The 24,175-nt window shown below is 43.1% G+C and overlaps 1 protein-coding gene across 1 annotated transcript; it reads right to left on the bottom strand.

Annotated features, from left to right (window-relative positions):
* Positions 1 to 1,090: 1,090 nt before the first annotated feature.
* INAFM2 (InaF motif containing 2) lies at positions 1,091 to 4,894 on the bottom strand. The gene has a single exon (XM_079965320.1). It carries the CDS (start codon positions 4,220 to 4,222, stop codon positions 3,881 to 3,883), a length of 342 nt encoding a protein of 113 aa, XP_079821446.1. The 5' UTR covers positions 4,223 to 4,894; the 3' UTR covers positions 1,091 to 3,880.
* Positions 4,895 to 24,175: the final 19,281 nt, after the last annotated feature.

The raw sequence follows: 24,175 nt of genomic DNA, 5'->3' as shown, positions 1-24,175 counted from the left end.
AGCCATTAGCTGTTTGCAAAAAGAAAACATGTTTGCTCATAAGTCCCTGTCCGCCTTCCCACAAACATCCCGCAGCCTCTGAGGAATCCCCGATCACAGAGCAGTCCCAGCCACGGCAGCTTCCTATTGAGTCTTTTCTAAAAAATTTTTTTAAAGCTGAATGATTTCTTAAGTGCCATGGGATCTTGGGAATGCACATTTCCCATAAACCCAGCTTCCAAGTATACTGAACTGTCCTGGCACCCGATGAGTTTTTCTCCTTCCTTTCTCTCCCCCTCATTCCCCTTTGGTGAGAGTGAGCAGAGATGAATCCCAGATCAACGTATCGTGAAAGCAGCGTTTCTCACCAAGTCTGTTCCTGCCAACTCGGAGGTCCAAACTGCGTAATAGTCTAATCCTACCCGCAACACAAAACCATTGCCACTGCAATGGGCCCCTTCCACACATCACCTTCTGAATAGTCAGTAGTGTGCAGCAGGCATGTAAAAAGTCATGTATGTGGGATCAGACACACATTTTCCCACACTCTGCACCTGCCACAATTGGGAAGCCACAATTGGGCCCACTGCACAAACAGACATCAAACAAAACAATCGACAAGCTAACTGAACATTTTCTTTGAATGCCATCCATGTAGGATTTTTTTATAACACACGAAACAGTTCAACTTTCTACAGTTGCGCCCTCAACAATCAAAGACATGCAAATCTAGTCCCAAACAGGGTACCGGTACCCTCAATCCACAGAAAGCCAGGCTTGCTTTAATCCGAATTAAAGTTAATTGGAGTTCCTGTGCCCACAAAGTTCTTTTTTCTGCCATTTGACCAAAGCGCTTCTCCTCCTGACCCCTGCTGAATACAGCCATCTCCAAATCACATAAATACTCAGATTTCCCCAGCCTCTGTCTGGAGTAAATACAAACCAAACAGCTGGTTAAAAGAGGATCTAGAATCTAGAGCTGAAGCAATTTTTCCCTTGATGGCTAAGGCTGACAGGCTACTCGCCATTTCCTGCATCTGTAAATAGGGAAGGGTAATACTCTCTTAAGGAATGTGATTTTTTAAATAAAAAAAAGTCAAAAACATTTGAGTTTAGGCAGAAATCTCTCAGTGTATTTTTTTTTCACCTTAAAAATATTTTTTTAAAAATATACAGAACTTCTGAATACAGACATAGCTTACATGGCTGAATTAGATATAGACATAGAGCATGTTCACAACTTCGAATTTAAACCTATTCAAGCCTGACGTTCAGTGACAACCGTACAGAAGGTTAGTGGCTTGGCAGCCCAATATCAAGTAATTTTGCCAACATTTCATTTCATTTCTTCCCCCAGAGTAAATCACTCAGAAATATCACACATTTGTCCTTGCGTGTTCAAAATGTCTGACTAGCAGTATTAACTGTACAACATATCAAAAAATATACTGGAAATCCCTCTAAGGGCACAAATTTTTGCTATTTATTTGAATCAATAAAGGGGGGTGGTGGGAACCTTGTATTTATTTTCCTTCAAAGGCCTGTGGCCTCCCCAAAACAACACATCCATCAGAGGTCAGTTCACTATTACAGCTTCAGCTTTTTAAAAAAACACGCTGCTCTTTTTTGTTTTTAGTTTGCTACTTCAGCCACTGGATCCAGCTGATCAGAAGGGGGCAGCTTGCAAGCTTGCTTGGTTCAAAGCGAGAAAGTCGAGCAGTGAGCAAGTCAGGGAGCAGCTACACAACACCCTGGTCCAGTGGTTTCCTGGGCCGGCATGCTGCTACCAGTGCTCAAGACCAGTTCAGGCTGCTCACACATACAGTGTTACCTGGGGACTAATTCCCACTGTGAAAGCAGTGGGGCTTACTTATGAGCAGGAATGAATAGGATTTGCATTGCATGCTTCCAAGCTCCCCTCTCCTGCTGCACAGTGGACTTAGGGCTACAATTTCCGATGGACAAATCAATCCCTTGTCACTGCAGGAACACAGATCAGGTAGCTGATATACACAGCAACTGCCATCCCACAGCAGACAATACACATGTGTGACACATTGTAATGCACATGTTCCAGAGAGGAAGCCATCTTTATCTTTTCCAGGGGAAAAAAAATCAACAAGAGGCTTGTGGAACCTCTGACTAATATATTCTGGCGTAAACTCAAGTGTTTATTATACCCGATGCAATAAAGTTTTAAGAGACTACAAGATTCTTTGTGGAGATGCTTCTTCCTGACAAAAAGATTTATGCGCCTGTGGGAAAAGAGTACTGTACGAAGTGATGGAAACAATCAACTATAGAACTAAATGCTATGAGCTACGGAGGGAAAATGCATGTTTTTAAAAACCTGAATATAAGCTATGTCTAAGCATTACACTGGGTTTTAAACTATGTTTTGCTCTCATTAGATTCTTCAGCAAAATCGTGAATGTTGTCAGCTCATACACTAATGTATTTCAAATCCCTAACAGACAAGTTTAAAAATATAAAAGTTTAGGCCTCTGACATAGGTTCAAGAGAAGAGACTAGATTCAAGTCAGGTTCTGGGGAAACTAACCATGGCCATTTCCAGGTATATATTTCTATAGGAGGGTGGTTGTGTTAGCTGCTTCACTGTTCCAATGCTCAGACTACTGGAATCGCTCATACCATTGTAAAGTCTGCACCTAGGAATGGTCCTATGGCATTAAAATGCAATTAAAATGCAACTGTTTTATTTCTGGAAGCCCCAGCAGCAGTTGCAACCAACCAAGGAGAAGAGAAGTGGCAGAAGGATGGTTTGGGGATTTCCAGACAAAAACAGTGACCAAAGGGTAGCTGCTTCCACTTGCTCTCATTCACTGCTGGGAAGGGGAGGGGGTGTTCACCATTTGAGGTGGCCAGGGTAGGGACAACCCAAATTGGGAAGGTCAGCATGCAGGCCAGCAGCGATATCAGTGGGGGTTTAGGTCAAAGAATTTAGGACTGGCAGCAATGACAGCTGAAACAGAAGGAAAGTTAAATGAAACTCAAATCTGATGTAACTGGCCTGGGAAAAGGTCAGGAACAAATACACCAAAGGTTAACTCTCAAAAGCAGCATCGCCATGAGGCCGGAGAAATATGACAACAGTAACCTCAGGAATGAATTCCTTTCGGGCATGTTTACAGCAAAATATTAACCGGAACGCCTCTTCCTTGCTTACAATTTGGAAAAAGAATGGTTTAACAAAAGAGGTGCTGAGCAAGCAGTAATAAAGCACAGGGTCAAACAGTGCTATAGCCAGGGCGTTAAGGAACTGGGCATCCTTTCCCACCCCAGATTAGCTGTGACTTGCAAAGGAAGCTTTCCCCAATAGCCCTTTAAACACCATTCAGCACCTGATCCTTCTCTCTGTCCGCGTGTGTACAGAATATAGATTATATAGGTCCTCTCTATGCATTAACTAAGGGGATCTGTATACAAAGAGGTATATGCACAGGGATACAAAGGAAATGCCTCGGGGTACATTTCAGATAGGCTGACATACCTGAGCTCCATTCCACGTGGTCCCCCCCCCCACTTATTTAGGGATTAATAAAGCGTATTTGTAAAAACTAAAAACCGGTACAGTTTTCCCTGCTCGAGTCCCAGAGAGCGAGGCGGGGAAGCCAAGGGCCAAGACAGGAGGAGAAGCGTCCTTCATCTCTCGGCCTTTCCGAGTCCACAGCCGAGAGCGCGCGCTCGAGTCCGGGGCGACGGGGCGGACCAGGCTCCCTGCTTGCTCCAGCGGCCGTCGGGGCTCCCAGTCGGATGGCTTCCCTTGTACTCCGCAGTCGCTGTCTCCGCCGGAGTCGGTGCAGCACGGTGGGGTCGGTCGAGGGATGGGGTTGGCGGGGAGAAAGGTTGTGCCTCCGGCCTCCTGGGCCGGATGGAGTCCCTAGCGCGCCGAGGTGTCGGGCGTCGTCGTGGGCGGCACGGCGGTGGTCAGCGGCCTCGTGGTCTCTCCGGTGCCGGGCGCGAGCGGGCCGGGGTCGGGGCCGGGGGCCGTCCCGGGCGGCTGGGGCGGGGTGTGCGGCCCGCCGCGCACGGGCTGCCAGATGAGGCTGTAGTAGACGGCCAGCACGATGGCGGCCAGCGAGACGGAGAGGACGTAGGCCAGCACGGTGGCCAGGCGCACCCACTTCTTGTTGGTCTTGGCCGCCATGCGCGCCTTCTTGTCCCCGGTGTAAGTGGCCGGCTTGCCCCGCTCCCCGCCCGCCCCCGCCTCCTTCTCCTTCATGGGGGCGCGGCCTTTGGCCCGCTGCTCCACCGCCCTCTCCGTCTTGCTGAGGCTCCCGAGCGGGATGGGCCCCGAGGGACGCGCCGCCGCCGCCGCCGCCGATCACATCACGACATGCCCCGGGGCGCCGGGAGAATCAGGCGCTGCTGCTGCTGCTGCTACTGCAGCAGCGGGTGGGCCTCGCAGGCAGGCGGCGGACAGCGATCGACGGCCTCGGCGGCGAGTTTGCGACGCGCCCGGCTGCAGGGAGGCGGCCGTGGGTGGGAAGCCCGTCGGCAGAAAGGCAGCGTCGCTCGGCCTCGGCCCGCGGCAAGGATGCTGCTGTCGGGGCGCGCGCCTCCCTTTCTCTTTCGCAGCAGCAGCAGCAGCTGAATCCGCGGCGTCTCGGCGGCGTTCAGCGGCCGGGCTGTGCAGGCAGCGGGTATTAAAGGGGCACGAGCGCCGACGGAGGTGGGAGCGGATGCTGTGGCGCCTTAAAAAGGCAATGCAAGAGCGGGAGGACCACCGGCCAGCCGCGGCTCTGCGCTAGCAGCAGGCCAGGGACCGCGGATCCGCCTTCTGTCCGGGGAGGGGGAACAGCTCCGGCGCATCACATATTGGGAGGGGGAGCGAGTCGGGGGGCTGCGATCCCCACTCCCATTTCCCTGGGAGGCAGTCTCATTTAATGGAGTCACTACTTCCGAGTACATGCGGTTGGGTCGCGCTGGGGGGCGTGCGGGGGCGGGGGAGACAGGAAGCGAAAGGTATACGCACAGCTGCGATCCTAAACAAATTTGCAATCCTTGGCTATTGAGGCTGGGGGGGTGGGGGGAGTCGCACTGAATGAAATGGGACTTCCTTCCTAACGTCCCTGCATTGCTCCGCGTTGCTCAAAAGTCCTAAGCCATTCGAGAGAGAGGTCCGCTTCAGACACTAGTTTTCCCTCCTCTAGCTGATATTAGGGTACGGGCGTGTGGGAATGGTCAAATATCGAGGCTCCTGTCCGTGATCCCGAAGTGACAGGTATGGAAGAACAAACGGTCAGCGAGCTGCACTCTCCTCCCCACCGGCCTGTGTTGTAATGTCAACATGCGGACTCCCGGATTTTGTCCGAGAAGAATTCCTAAACTAGTTTGGGGGCCCCTTCATCTCACTGTGGACAAAATTTGTGAGTCTCATAGCTCCCATTTCACACATTGCAAAAGAAGCCAAGAAAGCCGCTTTTTCAATCTATCTAGCCAATGGGGGGGATTTTTATACCAATAGGTGAGCACCTGGAGTCTGGACATTGCAAACATTAGGTGCGTTTGACCGTTTGAAAAACGCTTTCCTTCCTCTAGAAATCTGATCTGCCCTGCCCAAGATGCTGCTGTGTCTAATTAGTCTAGTACCCACTAATGACTTTGGTGGAAAGTCTGATTAGCGCCTTGACTGGCATCTGGGTGTGTGATCTTGGTTAGAAATCCAACATTTTGTATTTTTGTTTCATGGGAGCAAGGAATTGAGGGGGAAGAAGCTAGAAAAGTGCTCACTGGTTCCAAACTTTCAAAACAAAGATTTAAAAAACAGGACTGTTAGAATGAAGTCACCTTAAGATGCTCTGTTACTGCCATTTGACTCTTAATGCAGTGATGTGCCAGTATGACATGTTGAGAACAAAGGATTGGGATGTAATAATCTCTCTACTGATTTTATACATATGTGATAGAAGTGCCCTTCTATCTAGGTATAGTGGATCAAAATACTAAATGAGGTGGGTAAATGAATGACAATACTGTATACCACTTGTCTTATTAGGACCATTTGATCTCTGATCTGCTGGCTGCTGCTAAATTCAAAGTCTTAAAGTATAACTATGTGACAAAAGTTTGAAATGCTAACATCCAATAAATTGGCGAAATGTCTAGATAGAAAAAGGACAGCTGAAACATCTTTGAAATGCAGTGTCCATGAAAGATACACCTCAATCACTCAGAAGTCCTAAATGGATTTCCAGAAGTTCAATTACAGTATAACATTTCAAACTGTTTTAAATCTTTTTTTAAAAAAAACAAACAGTTCTGTGACATGAATCTAATTTGTTCTATCTGAAGGTATAACCTCTTAGGAAATAAATGGTTCTGTAGTTCCTCTTTTTTTAATATGACAGGCAACTAGCTATACATTAATTCAGGTGGGTTTCATCTACGGCCTCTTGCTTGCTGGCCTGCTTGAGTCTGTGATAGGCTGCTGCATGTTTGGCTTTCTCTGGAGCAGTGAACTCTACCCATCAAAGGTAACAGGGGAGCTTGCTGTTGAGTACAACAGCACACACCTTTAACTGAAAGAAGGACAAGTCAAGAGCTGATCGTGTAATGGGAAATTGCATATTCTTATCACTTCAAACCATTGATTTGGCTTTTGAACATGTATAAGCAAATGGCTGAAGTAAAGTTCAGGGACCTTTATTTATACAAACGGTCCCTGTATCACATGTCAGCAACTAGTGGCCCTAAATTCTAATCAAGCCCTCTGACTTCCCAGTTGTCAGCTCAGATGCAAGGGGACAGCATATTTAAGGAGAGGCCCTTGTTGTCATGTGAATGGCTACCAGTTCCCTTTTACAGGTGCGGTGGGACCCTGGGCTTCCAGTTCATGCCATTTCTCAAAATGACCCTCTGTTTATACAGGAATGACCAACCTTTTTGGGCCCATTTGCAAATCTTGTGGGCATCACACACCCAGAGCAACCAACTACACACCAACCTGTTCTATAGGCGACAACAGAATGCACATTTCAAGTCTAATTTCAGTAGGAGAAGAAGACCCTGTGGGCCCCAGAGGAAGCCTATGTGTGCCCCTGGGCACAACTTTGGCAACCCCTGCTCTAGCAAAACATGTTTTGGAAAAGGGCCTTTTGAGCATCTTCCGTTATAGCTGCTTAACACCTCTCATTCTAAAGAACAGCCTTATATTTTCAGTCACCTTGGTCCCATATCATGGTGGGAGATCTTTATGTCACCCAAGCCAATGCATGTCTGCTCAGATGTAAACTGCAATAAGCTCACTGAGGTTTACTCCCAGGTAACTGCGCACAGGGTGGCAGCCATATGGTGGTATTAAACTAATTTTTACACAGTATAGTTCCACTGAAATGAGTGAACATGACTAAGTTAGGTCCATTAATTGAATACCATCCATAATGACTAATCTGTATGCCACCTTAATTAGTTATTGCCACTCTGTCCTGAAGATGTAGCTTTGCAGCTTCACACAACTTCATAGTTGTGGGAGGCTAATTTGCCATTATAGGCTTGGATTGTTGGCTGACTAAAACAGAACAGTTTTTGCTGTCAGCATGCTATTTCCCCTCCACATTAAAATCCACACAGAAACAAATACATAAGGGGAAGTGAATGCATGCCTAAACACACATTCATGTTAAGGTAAGGTTACCAATTTTTTTTCCCAATGAATCTGGAGACACTTTTCAACTTCAATGGATTTTGTATGGGGACTGATTTGTAAATCTGGGGACTGTCCCTGGGAAACAGGGACATCTGGTAACCTTATGTTAAGGAAAGTAGGATGAAAAATTAGTGTAATAATAATGGGCAGGGGGGATTTCCCCACTATTAAGATTCTTGTTATTTGAATAACTATCCTACATATGTTCAGCCTCCAACGTTTTCCTTCTTGTCTTATAAATCATCTCTCTCTCTCTCTCTCTCTCTCACACACACACACACACACACACACACTCCCCATCTTTGTGTTCTGGCTGGCTATTGGTGAAGGAAATCCTTATTAAATGGGAATTGGTCTTCCGGTTCCCAGGAGCCCAGCAAATCTGTCTTAAGTGGGCAATGCTATTGAATGGAAGAGAACGAGCAGCACAGTCACAGATGCAGCTGTTCTGCAATATAGTAACAGCTGATCGGAGCTCCAGCAGGATATGAAATTACTGGTTTCCAAATTGCACCGCTCATTAAAAGGCTCTGCTGTTGCTAAGCAGCTGATGGGAAACCTAAAGAAATAAAGTGGATCAGGCATATATGAGGATGCTGGGCTTTGAGCATGGCTTTCAGCAGTGGGAGATTTGGTATGGTGATAGTATTTTCGTGATACAATACATTAGGGGTGCCTAATGTGGCCTGTGGGCCTTACATGCCCCCTAAGGTTTTTCATGGCCCCCAAAGGTCCCCCTCTATTTCGTCACTGTCAGCGGTTTTTAATTTAATTTAATTTAATTACTTATTCACCCAACTCCTCTCCGATCTCCTGTGTTCTGGATGTTCTCCATTTGTTTCTCCAGGCAATTTGGGACCCAAAATTTCCCTGCTGAAAGGGTTGAAAGTGACAGATCCCTCTTCCTTTGTTGAGAGCTGCCAGTAACTTTCTTGTTTCAACTGCTTCTGCAGCACCCTCTGAGTTTGTTGGAACCCCTGGAACTGTGACACAGAAAAAGCATCTGAGAATCAGCCTCTAGTTCTTTTTTCATATACGTAAAAAAAGGAAAGTTAAAGAAAAAGAGAGACTTCAGAAATCAGAGATTTAGCTCTAGGATGTTTTCCTTAGAACTTGTAGGGTGGAGAGCTGGATCAATGACTTAAGAAGATGTCTGGCTGCCCTGGCAGTTGGGCTTTGGCTTTTCTCTTTGCTGTCAGCAAATCAATGGATGTGTGCTTATATTGATGCCTCTTTGTGATATACTCAGTTGGATAAGGAGATGTGCTTTGAAAATAACTTTGTTTATCCAACAGCAGCTCTAAGGTACCATGTGGGTGATGATGAGCACAATTAACCTTCTACACAGGTCCAGGGGACGTGGGTTACAGACAAGAGGCTGGGAATAGGTAAATTGAATCTGTCTGATGTCAAAAGGCAGAGAGTTCCAAAATGTGGGTGCTGCAAGTATCATGTGGCACCTGTAACAGCGCCAGTTCTGCAGATCAAAGCAGTCAAGTGGGCGTATATGGGGTAAGGCAATCTCTCAAGACATCTGCACTTAGTACACAGACGTCAGGGGCATGGTTAGCCCTCTGGTGGCTTGACATTGAGGGCTGGGCCCAGAGGGTGGCCCTGATTCAGACTGTCAGTACCCTCCATGAAAAGTTGCAAGGAGCAGGGCTTGCGCTTAATTCTTCAAGGCCTGGCATCACTAACCCAGCATATCTCAAGCTCCTGTCCTGGCCAGGTCAGTCTGTTGCAGCAAAAACAAGAGAGGGAGAGAGCGCACCAGCCCTAGGGCGCCATCAAGACCAATGGATTTTGTACAAGATGCAGTACAAGGGAAAGAGGCCTACCAAAAGCTCAAAATGGGGCATGGCTTAGTTACATTCACTTTGGATTACTGCAGTGTGCTCTCCAAGTGGCAGCAAATGAGATCTAATTGAAAACAACTGCTCTGTCATCTGTTGGGAACTGTTCACCACAGCCGTGTACATAACTTCAGTAACTGTGTAAAGATCCTTCCAGGTTGTCTATTGTCTTCCACACAGGGAGCTTCTTGTCTCAGAGGTGATTTTCTTGAGCATCAAGTTCTACCTGAGTCCTGGTGTGTTGTATGCTTCTGCTCCTGGTCTTGTTCTCTGCTTCTGGCTCTGAGTTCCTAGCTCCTAAGTCCTTCCCTTGACCCAGCTATGCCAGCATCCATTCTGTTTCCAGGTACAGTTTAGGATGTTGGCTGTACTTTGGACCAAGGACACATGAGTGATGTCTTCTCTCATATACGTCTGCCTGTTTTTTGTGATCTGCAGAGGAGTCTCTTCTCTGCATCCCAGCAGTGATGGGAGTTGTGACTTGCTGGGATTTGGAAAAGGGCAGTTTCTGTGTATAAATTATGGCTCTTCCCACCTTGGAAGGTCAGTCTGGCTCTTCCCTTCTAACCTTCCACTGTCTTATTGATTTTATTCTGGCAGGCTTTTGATCTGCTGGCTAGATGAGTTATAGCGGTGTGGTTCCTTATTTTTAAGCTGTTTTTATCTGGTGTCTTGGGATTATTGTTTTGCTTATGTACTAAGTTTCCTATGCAAGGTAGAAGATTTGATCCATTTTTAATCTGTTGTTGTAAGCCAGGGACTGGAAAATATTTGTTTAGCCCAAAGGCCACATTCCCTTCTGGGCAACCTTACAAGAACCACATGCCAGTGGTGGGTGAGGCCACAAATTTAAATGCCTCCATTGTAGAGCAGGCTAGCTTCTACACACTCAAATATCCCTCTCTTTCCTTACAGCCACACAAGCAAAAGATACTACCAGAGTTCCATGACACATTCCAGGCAGCCTGGGGAGAGTTCTGAGAGTCAGGCATAGAGGCCTGGATAGCTGCATTTGACCCCCGAGTCCTGTTGTAAGCTGTACTTATGGTACTGAGTTTACACTGTAAGGATGGGGATAGTGCATAGTGCAGACGACGACTGAAATTCAACCACCTAATAGAGTAAACCAGCACTTAAGTATTCAAAGACATGCATATGCAAGCAAAACATTTTAAAAAATATATATATTACGATTGAGAAAATGGAACTGAAGATATAGAAAAGGCCGCTAACCTGGACTTTGGTTTGGTATTGATCGCAGGTACAAACAGAAATGGCACTGAGCTTGGGTTACTATGGTACAAGAGTTTACAGATCCCTGCTCAAACAAGACACAGCATTTCCCCGACAGAAACTTCCTGTCTCTGCCCAGGCAGTGTGGATCGTTGTCAATCTAGCAAAAGCCCCAAAATCATATTTGTGTTAAAGACTACAAAACACCGTGTGGGAAGAACTGACAGTACAACTTCAAACAAATCCAATAATTTTGTTGCTGAGATTCATAGAAAGAAGAAAATACATAGAATTTCTTGAAAGGGATTTTTGCATTGCATAAGTCACTGGTGCCAATTTTTTTTTTTGGGGGGGGAGGCTGGGTGTCTCCGCTCCCAGAAAATTTCCACTGTGGGTGCCCAAGCATATCTACGGCCATAGTGGGTCCCAGCAGAAGCAGAGGCCCTGGCCCAGTCACTTCCACTGCAGCATCAGAGAGTCAGCAGAGGCAAGGCGGCAGGCAGTTTGCGCACAGTGCATGCGCCATGACATCATGACGTCACACACACAATAGCACGAGTGACGTGAGTTCTCGGGAGGAAAAAGAGGACATAAATGGAAGAAATAAGAGGGGTGTGTTTTGGTTTTAAATAAGAACCCTCCACATCCGTTAGAGCCTAACGATTAGAAGTTTGTGAAGGCAAAGCTGAGGTAAATCCCTGGTGCTGATATTCCTGGACAATTCTTAACACAAAGATCACCTAGAAGATAGCAACACATTTCTCTCGCCTTTAAAAAATAAATAAGATGTCCTGAACTGTGAACCCAACTGTCTTCACATTATTAGAATGGAGCTCTGGAGTCATGCAATGCTCAACAACTGTGGGTCTTTGGCACCAAAAGAAGCAGGCAGTTTGAACCCCCTGAGGGGTTCCTTTACCCTCATTAACCTAGCTTGAAATGCAGCAAAGGGATGCAGACTAGACTGCTGTAGAAATTATTCTGTGCTCATAGAAGCTGAGCCGCAGGATTCATGTTGCTGGCCCCTGGCAGTGGTGTGCCTTCCAAAGGGTAATTACAGTCTCTTGAGCAGCGATCACTCATTTTTACTGGCTATAAATACGCTGCCTTTACAGAGAATCACTTCATTCTTGTACTACGCACGGACTTAAAGTCACGCTGTGTGCCTTCTAATTTTCACCCCATCACGTTCCTTCAAGTTCAGCCTCTTTCCAACTGCAGAACTGGGACCAACCCTTCATTGCTTAATTTTGAGGCGAGGGGCGGGGGTTGCCCTAACGCTACGGATTTTTCTTTTAATATGTTCATCCTCTTCCTTCTCTGGTTTTATTTATTCCTGCAAAAATAAAATAAAATCACATTTTGCCCTCTGATTCCCACACCCCATTATACTTTAGCTTATAATTGCTTCTTGAAGGAAATATTTTCTCACACAGTGCAGTCCCCCCAGTGTCTCACAGGAAAAAGTACAGTCTCTGGCTACACCTTCCCTGTATATTTAAAACACTATTATACCATTTTATAATAGCCATGGCTATTATAATCATGGCTCCTGCTGCATGCAAGAATCCGGACAACTGTAGTTTGTTAAGGGTACTGAGAGTTGCTGGGAGACCCCTAGTCTTCTCACAAGGCTACAGTTTTCAGAGTACAGTGGTACCTCAGGTTAAGTACTTAATTCGTTCCAGAGGTCCGTTCTTAACCTGAAACTGTTCTTAACCTGAAGCACCACTTTAGCTAATGGGGCCTCCCACTGCCGCCGCCGCCGCTGCGCCGCCGCTGCATGATTTCTGTTCTCATCCTGAAGCAAAGTTATTAACCCGAGGTAATATTTCTGGGTAGCGGAGTCTGTAACCTGAAGCGTATGTAGCCTGAGGTACCACTGTAGTTTATCAGCCAACCGTTTATCAACCAACCAATCAACCCCTCTTTCCAGGGAACTCTGAGAATTGTAGCTCTGAAAGCGGAATAGGGACTCTTTCTCTCAGCACCCTTAACAAACTGCAGTTCCCAAGATTCTTTCGGGGAAACCATGAGTGTTTAAGTGGTATCCTAGTCCTTTAAATGTATGGTGCCTCTGTACCCTACAAAACTCTCTTGTTATCTTGTATGGTCAGTGGGCAGGTGGGAGCATTCTCTCTTCCTTACCCCCCCCCCACCCAATACACAGGAAAACAACAGGATATGGCAATGTGGTGTAGCTTGAAAGAAGAGCCTCTCCAGTAGATCTAGCTGGGTTGTGGGGTGTGGAAAGGGACACGGCAGTCCTTTACGGGGTCCTGGTCCTAAGCCAAAAGAGATTTTTCCAGAGGAGATTTCCTCCAAAGTAAAGGCATGAAGTAGCCTCTTGGTAGGAAAAGCAGGGGCACTGCCCAGTCTGACAACGAAAGAGCTTTTTGGAATCCCTTGGGCTTTCAAAACTTTTAGAGGTTGTGCACTTCACAAATGTCAAAATGTGCAAAAAGTGACATCTCCCTGTCTCTGCAAAGTGCTTGTACTGGAAAAGCAGGTGACTGCACTCAGAATAGTTTTACACTTTTCAGGCTTCAATCCTATGCAGTCTATGATGACAGACTTTTGAGTAAACATTGGGGGGGGGGAGTTACGCTACATGAGAAGCTGGGGCTTGAGTTTTGGGGAAGAAGAGAAACTGTCTAGAAGTACTAAAAATATCATTAAAATATTTTATTTTACTTCAGCCGCGTTCTTCTCAGATGCTTCCATTTTTAAACTTTTCTTATATATATATATATATATATATATATAATGGTTATTAATTTCAATATACCAATTATTATACATTCCACAGAACTTCACATCTTATACAGTCTTTTTGGACTTCCATCAGCACCTCTGATGATCCACCATTTTTATCATTTCTTCTGCATTTCTTAAATTCCTATTGCCTTTAATTATCTTAACTCACAATCCACCTCTTTAACCATTTTTGAAATAATTCAAATAATTTACCTCACAAAACTTCTTGCAAACCTACAAACGTTTTTAAACTTTTCAGCCTTTGTTGGTCTGTTGTGGATAGGTTGGCTACTTCCACATTGCTACGAAAAAAGAGAGCAAATGAGGACACTATATTTGCATAAAACTTCCAAATGCTGATTTATATTATCTGGGTGAAAGTTTAGAAACAGTGGCTATGATTTAAGCAAAAATACAATGCATCTCACTGGAGTGGAGGTAACTGTGGTCCCTGTGTGTGTGCTTGCTCAGACTTTTGTCTGGGTGCTACTTGCTGATAGACAACTTCAAGGCTCCTGCTTATCTCCTTTCTAATGGATCTTTATCTTTAAAGCAGACTTGAACCAGATTTGGACCAGACGGCCCTTCAAAACAAGAACTGACTTGTGTACACATGGCTGCTCCTAGTTAGGGATAGTAGCACAAAAGGACTGTGTGCAATGACACACTGGGCAACAGATATAGGACACAACATAGATCTCAACCTCTGGGAGAAACTCTGGAAAAGTGACCTGAAATTTACTGCATGTTATTCATTGAAAGAGAACTATTTGAAAATGATTCATAGATGGTATTTAACTCTGAGTAGTTTAGCTAAGATTTGTAAAACGGAATCAGATATGTGTTGGAAGTGTAAAGAAGTGGAGGGAATGTTTTTTCATAAAAAGGTAAAAGCGTATTGGGAAATGATTTATAATGAATTGAAAAAAATGTTAAAACTACTTAAAAAAAAAAAAACCAGAGTCCTTTTTCTTGGCAATAACCCAGACAGAAATTCCTAGGTGTCAGAAAAGGTTATTTATGTATGCAACAACTGCAGCCTATGTTTTGTTAGCCCAAAAATGGAAAGTGAGTGAGGTCCCAAACAAAAACAAATGGCAAGTTAAGTTGACAGAATATGCAGAACTTGCAGATTTAACATATAAAATAAGGGAGCTAGCAGAACATACATTTAAAGAAGAGTGGAAAACATTTATTGAATATATGGAAAATAACTATACAGCTGAAAACGCTGGCAGCATTAAGATAAATTCAAGAGCAAACATCTGAGAGGTTCTGGAACTGAGTTCCTGTGAGTTCCAGCTGAAAAACTGTGCTGAATATACTTATTCAAAAAGAGGTCCCATTCAAAGCCATGGGACATACCCCAGAGCACGCATAATTAGAACCACACAGAAAGTTCATTCCAAAGGACTTACTCTTTCCTGAAGTGCAGGGTGGGGAACCTCAGGCCCAGAGATCAAATGTGACCTTCCAGGTCTCTCCATCTGTCCCACAGGACCTTCCCTGGCCTAATCCCCTACACACCTTCTCCTCAGGCCACACGCCACACTGGCTCTGCTTTGCACACTCCTTGAGTGATTTGCCTGACTAGAATATGCCCTTGAGCTTCCATAATGCTTCTTACTTGCATGGATGGAGAACAGAGAGGGATGTGTGAGAGTGTGTGTAGAAAGCTGCCTATGGTACAAAAGTAAAATCAGCGTTTGTCGCTCCACCCACTTTTGCTTATGGCCACACTCACTACTGACAAAAGGTTGCCTAGAAGGGAACGCACCCCTTGACTTGAAAAAGGTCTGCAGACAGTTATACCAGGTCATGTGGCCAGCATGACTAAGCCGCTTCTGGCAAAACCAGAGCAGTGCACGGAAATGCTGTTTACCTTCCCGCCGGAGTGGTACCTATTTATCTACTTGCACTGGTGTGCTTTCAAACTGCTAGGTTGGCAGGAGCAGGGGCCGAGCAATGGGAGCTCACCCTGTTGTGGGGATTCGAACCGCTGACCTTCCGATTGGCAAACCCAAGAGTCTCAGTGGTTCTACATGGCCCAGAAAAACTGTCTGTGGACACATGTCAGTTCCCTCGGCCAGTAAAGCAAGATGAGCCCCGCAACCCCAGAGTCGTTTACAACTGGACTCTCAGGGGTCCTTTACCTTTACACCCCCCAAAAAAATATTTGATAATATCTGAACTGGGGTTAGCACAAAACATTAAGCAAGAAAGGGGAATTGTTCCATCTGTTCCACTGTGCATAAGCTGGGTGTAGTGATCCATGCTACAAAGACACAAGACATCCAGCCGCCACTCACAAGCTCGATGTGTTTGGCAAAGGCATTGTCTGAATGAGGTGCCCTTCCACATGGAACTGTGTGTCATGGTGCTCCTAAACCTGCTCACTGGCTCCTCACAGATAGAGCAGGGAGGTGATTGGGCGTACTTGTCAATCTGACTCTCTATTTGCATATATTATCATACACGGAAGTGACTCATCATCCGGTGTCTTAAAACGGTACTTTGTAAAGCAGTCCCCAAGGGAACCCAACGGAAGTGATTATGGTTTATGCAACCAAGATGTTATTTTGCTGAGCTGTTATTCTTTTCAGCAAAAATTGCTGCATAACTGCTTTTTTTTTTACACTGTTTGTTCTGCTCAGCATTGTTACCTAATATGAAACTAACCTATTTTCAAGGCTAAATTTTCCCTGAGAAAAATAGTAAGATGAAAAAACAATTACGTCCATGCAGAGCCAAACATGGGAAAACTTTATAAAGTGTTTACACTACTGAATAGTCTTGTTGATTACAATTCTGAGGTGGCGTGTTTACCAGTAATACACCAATAATGCCAGAAATGAGGGAGCTGTAGCTGCTGAAGCCTGAGTCTCTATTGCAGTGCAATCCTGTGCAAATTTACTCAGAAGTCCATCCCACTACATTCAGTGGGGTTTTCGCCAGGCAGGAATGGGCAGGTCTGCCAATTCCAGTTTCTGAGTTTTCAGTTCATTTTTCCACATTTCAGCACCAGTTTGTGAATTTTCTTTCAAAGTCCTAATAAAATTTCATCAGCGTTCTAGTTCAATGAACATTTTTTTGCAAGCACGTTTGCCTCATATGATGCATTTTTGTGCTATTTTCTCCAATGTATGTGTTTTTATGCACCCTTCCCCCCAACATGCACCGCTTTTGTACACATGATTTGGTTGCAGAACTGCATTGCAAAATTTGGAGAAGTGCAAATATATATGTCTCGGTTCGCCTACTGTTTCAGAGAGTGTGAATTAGGAAATTTGCATTAAAATCCAAACCCCAGCCAAATTTCTCTCCCATCCCTGTTGTTGTTTAGTCGTTTAGTCATGTCCGACTCTTCGTGACCCCATGGACCAGAGCACGCCAGGCACTCCTGTCTTCCACTGCCTCCCGCAGTTTGGTCAAACTCATGTTTGTAGCTTCGAAGACACTATCCAACCATCTCATCCTCTGTCGTCCCCTTCTCCTTGTGCCCTCCATCTTTCCCAACATCAGGGTCTTTTCCAGGGAGTCTTCTCTTCTCATGAGGTGGCCAAAGTATTGGAGCCTCAGCTTCACGATCTGTCCTTCCAGTGAGCACTCAGGGCTGATTTCCCATCCCTACTCCCAGGTAAATGTGCACAAGATTGCAGCCCTAGTCTTTTCGTCTGCTCTGCTGTCCCATCTACAACAGAGGGCAGGATGCTGGATTTGCACAACTGCAAGAGAGGAAGATGGACCAAAGAAATAAGGGAGGAATGGTGGAATCAGAAAGGAACAGAGCACCTTGCTCTTCTTCTTTTTCTTTTTTGAAATAGTTTTTATTTGGTTTTACAAGTATAAAATTATAACAATACCATCATACATTTCCACATTTGCAGATTCCTCCGGATCTCTGGATTTCCCACCTCCATGGGTCCTATTATTAAACCTTTTCTACTGCATCTTTTCCAATAATCTATATTTTATATCATTCCATTGTCTCCATAGTACTTGCTACATTACAAGTGTTACTGTAATCCTGCTAGGGTTTTCATTTTATTGTATTTTTAATATTTTGTTGGAAGCCACCTAGAGTGGCTGGGGAAATCCAGCCAGATGGGTAGGGTATAAACAATAAATTGTTGTTGTTGTTGTTGTTGTTGTTGTTGTTGTTGTTGTTGTCTGCTTACAGTGGTCTCCAAGATAAATTATAAATTTCCCCCATTCTTTGTTAAAGTTCTGGTCTTCTTGATTCCTGAGCTTTCTGTTCAGCTTTGCCATTTCAGCATAGTTCAACAATTTGATTTGCTGTTCTCTGGTAGGGACTTTATCTTCTTTCCATCTCCGAGCTAATAGCATCTGGACGGCTGTTGTATACATAAAAAAGTCTTTTCTGCACCTCACTCTTCAAGATAGCCAAGCTACTGATATTAAACGTTCCTCTACCTGAGAGCATGGTCACACCTTTATCCATTGTGAAATGGAAATTGCCACCATGTTATGAAATGAAGAGATTTTAACAAAGCCCAGCTTGGGAAGAAAGATATAAAAATTCCAGAAAGATACACTTCTGCACTGTATCAGGTTTGGCCAGGCTCCTATGGCACAGCATGCTTAGCCTAATGGTTTATCTAGTTCTCTTAGAACCTGATATATATGTTTTTTGGTTTTTATGATTTTCAATTTTATACATTTCAATAACTTTACAATCGTTTTAACATTTCAAAAATTGACTTCCTCCCCCCCTCTTTCTGCGGTACCTTAAATTTATTTTTTATATTTTCTGCATATTCCAAATTAGCTTAACAACTTAATCATTTATTCATCTATTTTAAATGTATACTCTTATAAAACTGCAGGTTATTACAATAATCCTGCCAGTGTTCTTATCTGTTTACAGTTTGTTTGTAAATATTCAATAAACCATTTCCATTCTTTTATAAAAACTGATTTTTGTATTTATCCCATACTCTACAGATTTTTCCTAGTTATATGATTTGTAAATCCTTTATGTACTTTCACCTTTTCATACTATAAATAAATGTGCCAACCGAAAATATTATCATAACCTTCTAAATCTAAAATATGTGAATTCTCCAATGTCATCCATTCTCTTAAATGGGAGAATTTAATTTTGTTTTCAATGACTGTTATAGCAAGTGTTTTTTTCTTATAGTGGCAAGAAGCTGCAGCACCAGCAGGGCAGGCAGGGAGCTGCAAATGGATGTTCTTTGCACCAGAAAGATTCACACCCATCTGAAAAACAGTGTGATAAGAGCTTTTAAGGGAGTACACCGCCTTCTTACAGTTATACCACCAAGTGCTACCAGATGGGAAGAAACACGAGCAGCCCATCAGAAAAACTGAGTGAGGTAAAGACATCTAGAGAATTAGAGGTTATATCAGAGAGCCATTTTATGTCTAGGAGAGACGAGGAACAACTTTTGCAAGCTTCTGAGGTAGAGGCAACATCAGGGCAGGGCTTTGGAGCAGATGTCCAGCGTTTCACGCAGCAGAACTAAGCAGGATAGTTCCCAAATGTGGCAAGGGTTATCAAATTTTGAAGTGAGCGAAGCAATCCACTCTACCATCTAAAGAGAGCCCCCCTCATAAAACTAGAGACTGCAGAGTCAAGAATCACTTAAATAATCTGAGACTATGGCACATGATTTAGCTTTTTGTCCTTTCTCCAGCAGGTGTAGACTTTCTTGTTCCAACTGGCTTTTAATGAAAGAGTTGGTGCCATGCTTTTTAAAAAAATAAATAAATTGTAATTATTGGTGTCATTTAAATAGACTTTATATATGTATATAGTTTTAATTCTGTCAATGTTTAATAGTTTTTCAGTTATTGTTTTCTCTGTGTTTTAGCCGTTTTTATTTTTATCTGTAAACTGCCTTGAGTCCAGTCAGGGGGGGAAAGTAATAGTAATAATATTAAAAAGTGTGAAAGTGTGAGGGATGCTGTTATGATTACTATTTTATTATTGGGCTGTCAGTATCCTTTTTATTATGTTTTTATTATTGGTGTTCTGTAATGTGTTTTTAATGTTGTATACCACCCTGGGATCTATTGATAAAGTGTGCTATATAAATTGAAATAATAATAATAAAATAATAATAATAATATAGTTTTTACATACCCACACTGGAAGAGTGGCAGATGCAGCTGATGGACTATATGCAACTGGCCGAGATGACTGGTAGAATCCGAGACCTGGGAGAGGAGAGGGTTTAGGAGGACTGGAGGAAATTCAAGATTTATTTACAAAAATATTGCAATTTGGTTGAATGTTAAGAAGGATGCTAGATCATAAATAACTGCCTACCACTGAATTAGATCTGATTTTGACGATAAGTGAGATTAAGGAAAATATAAATTTTTTGGAGAATTGTTAGATTTTATTTAAATGAGTGGAGATAAGATTGTAAACAAGTGGGTAATTTGCTTGGAAAATTTTTTTTTGTAACGATGTAAGTGGGAGCGGGAGATGTGAGGAAGTCCAAAGAAGTGATGAAATTATGCTATGATATAAGTAATGTTGTTTATTATTTATGCATTTGTTTTCAAAAAACTTTAATAAATATGTAACAAATCTCAAAAAAAATAAATAGTTTTTACAACAGAAGATGGAGAAGTTGAGTAGAACACAAAGCAATGCATTTCTGCACAACTGAGGCCTCTGTTTCCAGTAACATCTATGAATGTCTTGCATTTTAATGCCTATTGCAAAGGGAGCTTGAGCTTATATATGTGAAAGTGCAGTGTTTAGGAAATGTGTAGGGCCGTTTTGGCTTAGCATCTCATTGGCTTATCCTGAGATTGTCTGGCATAAGGCCATACACTTTCTTAGAAATTCTCAGGTCAGCAATGAGAAGCAAAGGTCAGGTCATGCCAACCCAGCATTAATTCTGGGCTACGTATGTACAGTGCAGCAGGGGTGCCAACTTGAATAAAATATTGGGGAGGGGGCACATAATTGAACACAAGATGCGGTGCACACACACCATTTGAATGGCAATGCACATCAATTGTTTTTTGGGGGTGGGGAACCTCCTCAAATATTTAATGGGGAGGCAAAGTGACCTCAGCCCCTAGGAGTTGGCTCCCTTGCAGAAAAGAGATGTGGACTTCCTGTACCCTGGCACCTTAGGAGAGTCTGTTATATGCTGTCATGGCAGTGTATGTAATTTCACAGGTCAGCCACTAGATGCCAATATTTCATGCAACTGTTGAAAATCCAAAAACGTAAAAGGGAAGGTTTTATTTGGTATTTAGCCAGGTATCCTCAGAATACAGTGGTACCTCAAGTTAAAAACTTAATTCGTTCTGGAGGTCTGTTCTTTTTTTTTATATATAAATAATATTTATTAAAATTTTAAAGGTTACAAAAAGAGAGAGTAAAAACACCATATCAAACAAGAACAAAACAACGCATCACAATAAGAAAGAAGAAGAAAAAACAAAAAAACACCAAAAAACCCAGAAAAAAACAGAAAAAAAACACACACAAAAACAGCTAATCTTCCCATAACTTGTCTTTCATTTGCTTGTTTCCTTGACCACCTCACACCTCCCTTTTTTGTATTCTAGTTCAGTTAACTATTTCAGCAAATCCTTTCCATCTTTTCCACTTTTTGTTCTGTAATTTATCTTAATATAATGTAACTTTACTTTCCCTCCTTTCACCAATTAACAGTCTATTTTGTCCTAAACCCTTATAACATTTCTGCTAAAACCACATAACTTCATTCCAACATCCTTCCAACATTCATTAATTTTACAATGTTTCTGTAGATAGTCTTTAAATTTCTTCCAATCTTCCTCCACCGACTCTTCTCCCTGGTCTCGGATTCTGCCAGTCATTTCCGCCAGTTCCATGTAGTCCATCACCTTCATCTGCCATTCTTCCCGGGTGGGTAGATCTTGTGTCTTCCAGTACTTTGCAATAAGTATTCTTGCTGCTGTTGTAGCATACATAAAGAAAGTTCTATCCTTCTTTGACACCAATTGGCCGACCATGCCCAGGAGACAGGCCTCTGGTTTCTTCAGAAAGGTACCGGTATATTTAAATACCTTTTTCATTTCATTATAGATCATCTCCCAGAAAGTCTTAATCTTTGGGCATGTCCACCAAAGGTGAAAGAATGTACCTTCCGTCTCTTTACATTTCCAACATTTATTATCAGGCAAATGATAAATTTTTGCAAGCTTGACCTGTGTCATGTACCACCTGTAAATCATTTTCATTAAATTCTCTCTTAGGGCATTGCATGCCGTAAATTTCATACCTGTGGTCCATAACTGTTCCCAGTCAGCCATCATAATATTATGTCCAACATCTTGTGCCCATTTAATCATAGCAGATTTCACCGTTTCATCCTGAGTGTTCCATTTCAACAGCAAGTTATACATTCTTGACAAGTTCTTAATTTTAGGATCTAACAGTTCCATTTCCAGTTTTGATTTTTCCACCTGGAAGCCAAGTTTCTTGTCCAAATTGTAAGCCTCCATTATTTGATAATAATGAAGCCAGTCTCGCACTTTGTTTTTTAGTTTTTCAAAACTCTGCAGTTTTAATCTATCTCCCTCTTGTTCCAAAATTTCCCAATATTTTGGCCATTTGGCCTCCATATTGAGCTTTTTCTGAGCCTTCGCTTCCATTGGTGACAACCACCTTGGAGTTTTGTTTTCAAGCAGGTCCTTATATCTTATCCAGACATTAAACAGTGCTTTCCTGTGGAGGTCTGTTCTTAACCTGAAACTGTTCTTAACCTGAGATACCACTTTAGCTAATAGGGCCTCCTGTTGCCGCCACGCCGCTGGAGCACAATTTCTTTTCTCATCCTGAAGCAAATTTCTTAACCTGAGGTAATATTTCTGGGTTAGCAGAGTCTGTAACCTGAAGCGTATGTAACCCAAGGTACCACTGTACTTTGAAAGAGAGAATTAAAAGGGAGCATTGCTGGTATAATGGTAGAACTTAGGGGAGATGCCAAAATCTATATGAGTTTGTGACATACAGAACAAGTGTTATCATTAAATGCACCTCTAAGGCAGGGAATGCCTTAGCAGCCATTGTTCATCTCTGCCCCTTCCTTTTGCTATCTTCCCACACCTGGAGCCCAAGCATCACGTAGGAGAGAAGGTAGAACCACATCTCCTTCTTTACGGGTGATAATTCCAGCAGGGCAGCTATATTAGACCCTTATAGAAAATGAAAGAGTCACCTTTAGAACTCACTGTTGACAATTATTTCATAATACTAGAACTTGGGGCCATCCAATGAAGCTGAATGTTGAAATGAGTTGGGACAGACAAAAGAAAGTCATTTTTGTTGGGAATCACCCAGACAGAAATTCCTAGGTGTCAGCAAAGGTTATTTATGTATGCCACTACTGCGGCCCGTGTTTTGTTAGCCCCCCCAAATGGAAAATGAGCAAAGTCCCAACTAAAGAAGAATGGCAACTTAAACTGATGGAATATGTGCAGCTTGCAGACTTAACATATAGAATAAGAGAACAAGAAGAACATAGGTTTAAAGAAGATTGGAAAATGTTTATTGAATATATTGGGGGGGGGATTATGTACACCTGAAAACATTGGCAGCATTAAAATAAATTCAACAGTGCAAATAAGTTTTGATGGATGTAATAATGGAATACTGAATGTTTTATTTTATGTAAAATATGCAGGGGTTTATGTTTTGCAAAATGAACCATGGAAAGAGAAGAAGGAAAGTCATTAATATTTCAAGGTTGTTTAAATGAATATTCTAAACTGTAAAACAGAACATTTAATAAAAATTATATATGTTTGTGTGCGCGCACGTGTGTGTCCTTCTTTGCACAGTGTATAACTAAACCACAGAATTCGCTCCCTCTAGAAGTAGCAACGGCCACCAATTTGTATGGTTTTAAAAAGGGATTAGACAAATGTGTAGAGAGACGGCTATCAATGGCTATTAGCCGTAAGACATTTTGGCACCTGAGGTAAAAATAGTGCCCCCTCCCTGCCAAGGAAGAAGGAGTGAGTGAATATCTATATCAGGAACAAGACGGAAATAAATATCTCTCTATCTCTATCGGCCCTGTGAATCCCGCCACCTGAGGTGGTCGCCTCACTCTGCCTCATGGGTGGGCCGGCCCTGGGACTACCTCCACTTTCAGAGGATGTAGGCTTATGAATACCTGTTGTTGGGAACCAAGAGTATGGAGCATGCTGTTACACTAACATCCTGATTGTGGATTTCCCACAGGCATCTGGCTGGCCACTGTGAGAACAGAATGCTGGACTAAATGGGCCTTTGACCTGACCCAGCAGGGTTCTTCTTATTTTCTTATTTTCTTATATTAATTTAGCACTTCATGCATCTGGATGTCTCCAGACTGTCACTATTTTGCAGGAGGGATTCAAGAACATACCATAAATTTAGGTTTGAGCAATTAAAGTGTTCTGTTGCCCTAGTGCAACAAATCCACTTTTAAAAAGAAGCAGACTTTTCATGGTTAATACTGATGGGGAAAGTATGGAATGAATGAACAATTAACGGGAAGGCAAATAAACACCCCACAAAAATGAATGCAGGATGAATGCTCGCTGTCATAAACAAATCAGAATAAATGCTGAACGAAAGCAAAATATAGTTTAACCTCTGCTTAAGCTTTGTGGAAGCAAATCAGGATGAATGCTCAAT

This window comes from Podarcis cretensis (genome assembly GCF_951804945.1).
Source record: "Podarcis cretensis genome assembly, chromosome: 1".
NCBI classification, from domain to species: Eukaryota; Metazoa; Chordata; class Lepidosauria; order Squamata; family Lacertidae; genus Podarcis; species Podarcis cretensis.
The sequence above is the reverse complement of the archived record's forward strand: the minus strand, read 5'-3'. Positions and strand labels throughout refer to the sequence as shown.

Coding starts and splice junctions, on each gene's coding strand:
- INAFM2 (XM_079965320.1), bottom strand. CDS start 4,222: ATGAAGGAGAAGGAGGCGGGGGCGGGCGGGGAGCGGGGCAAGCCGGCC.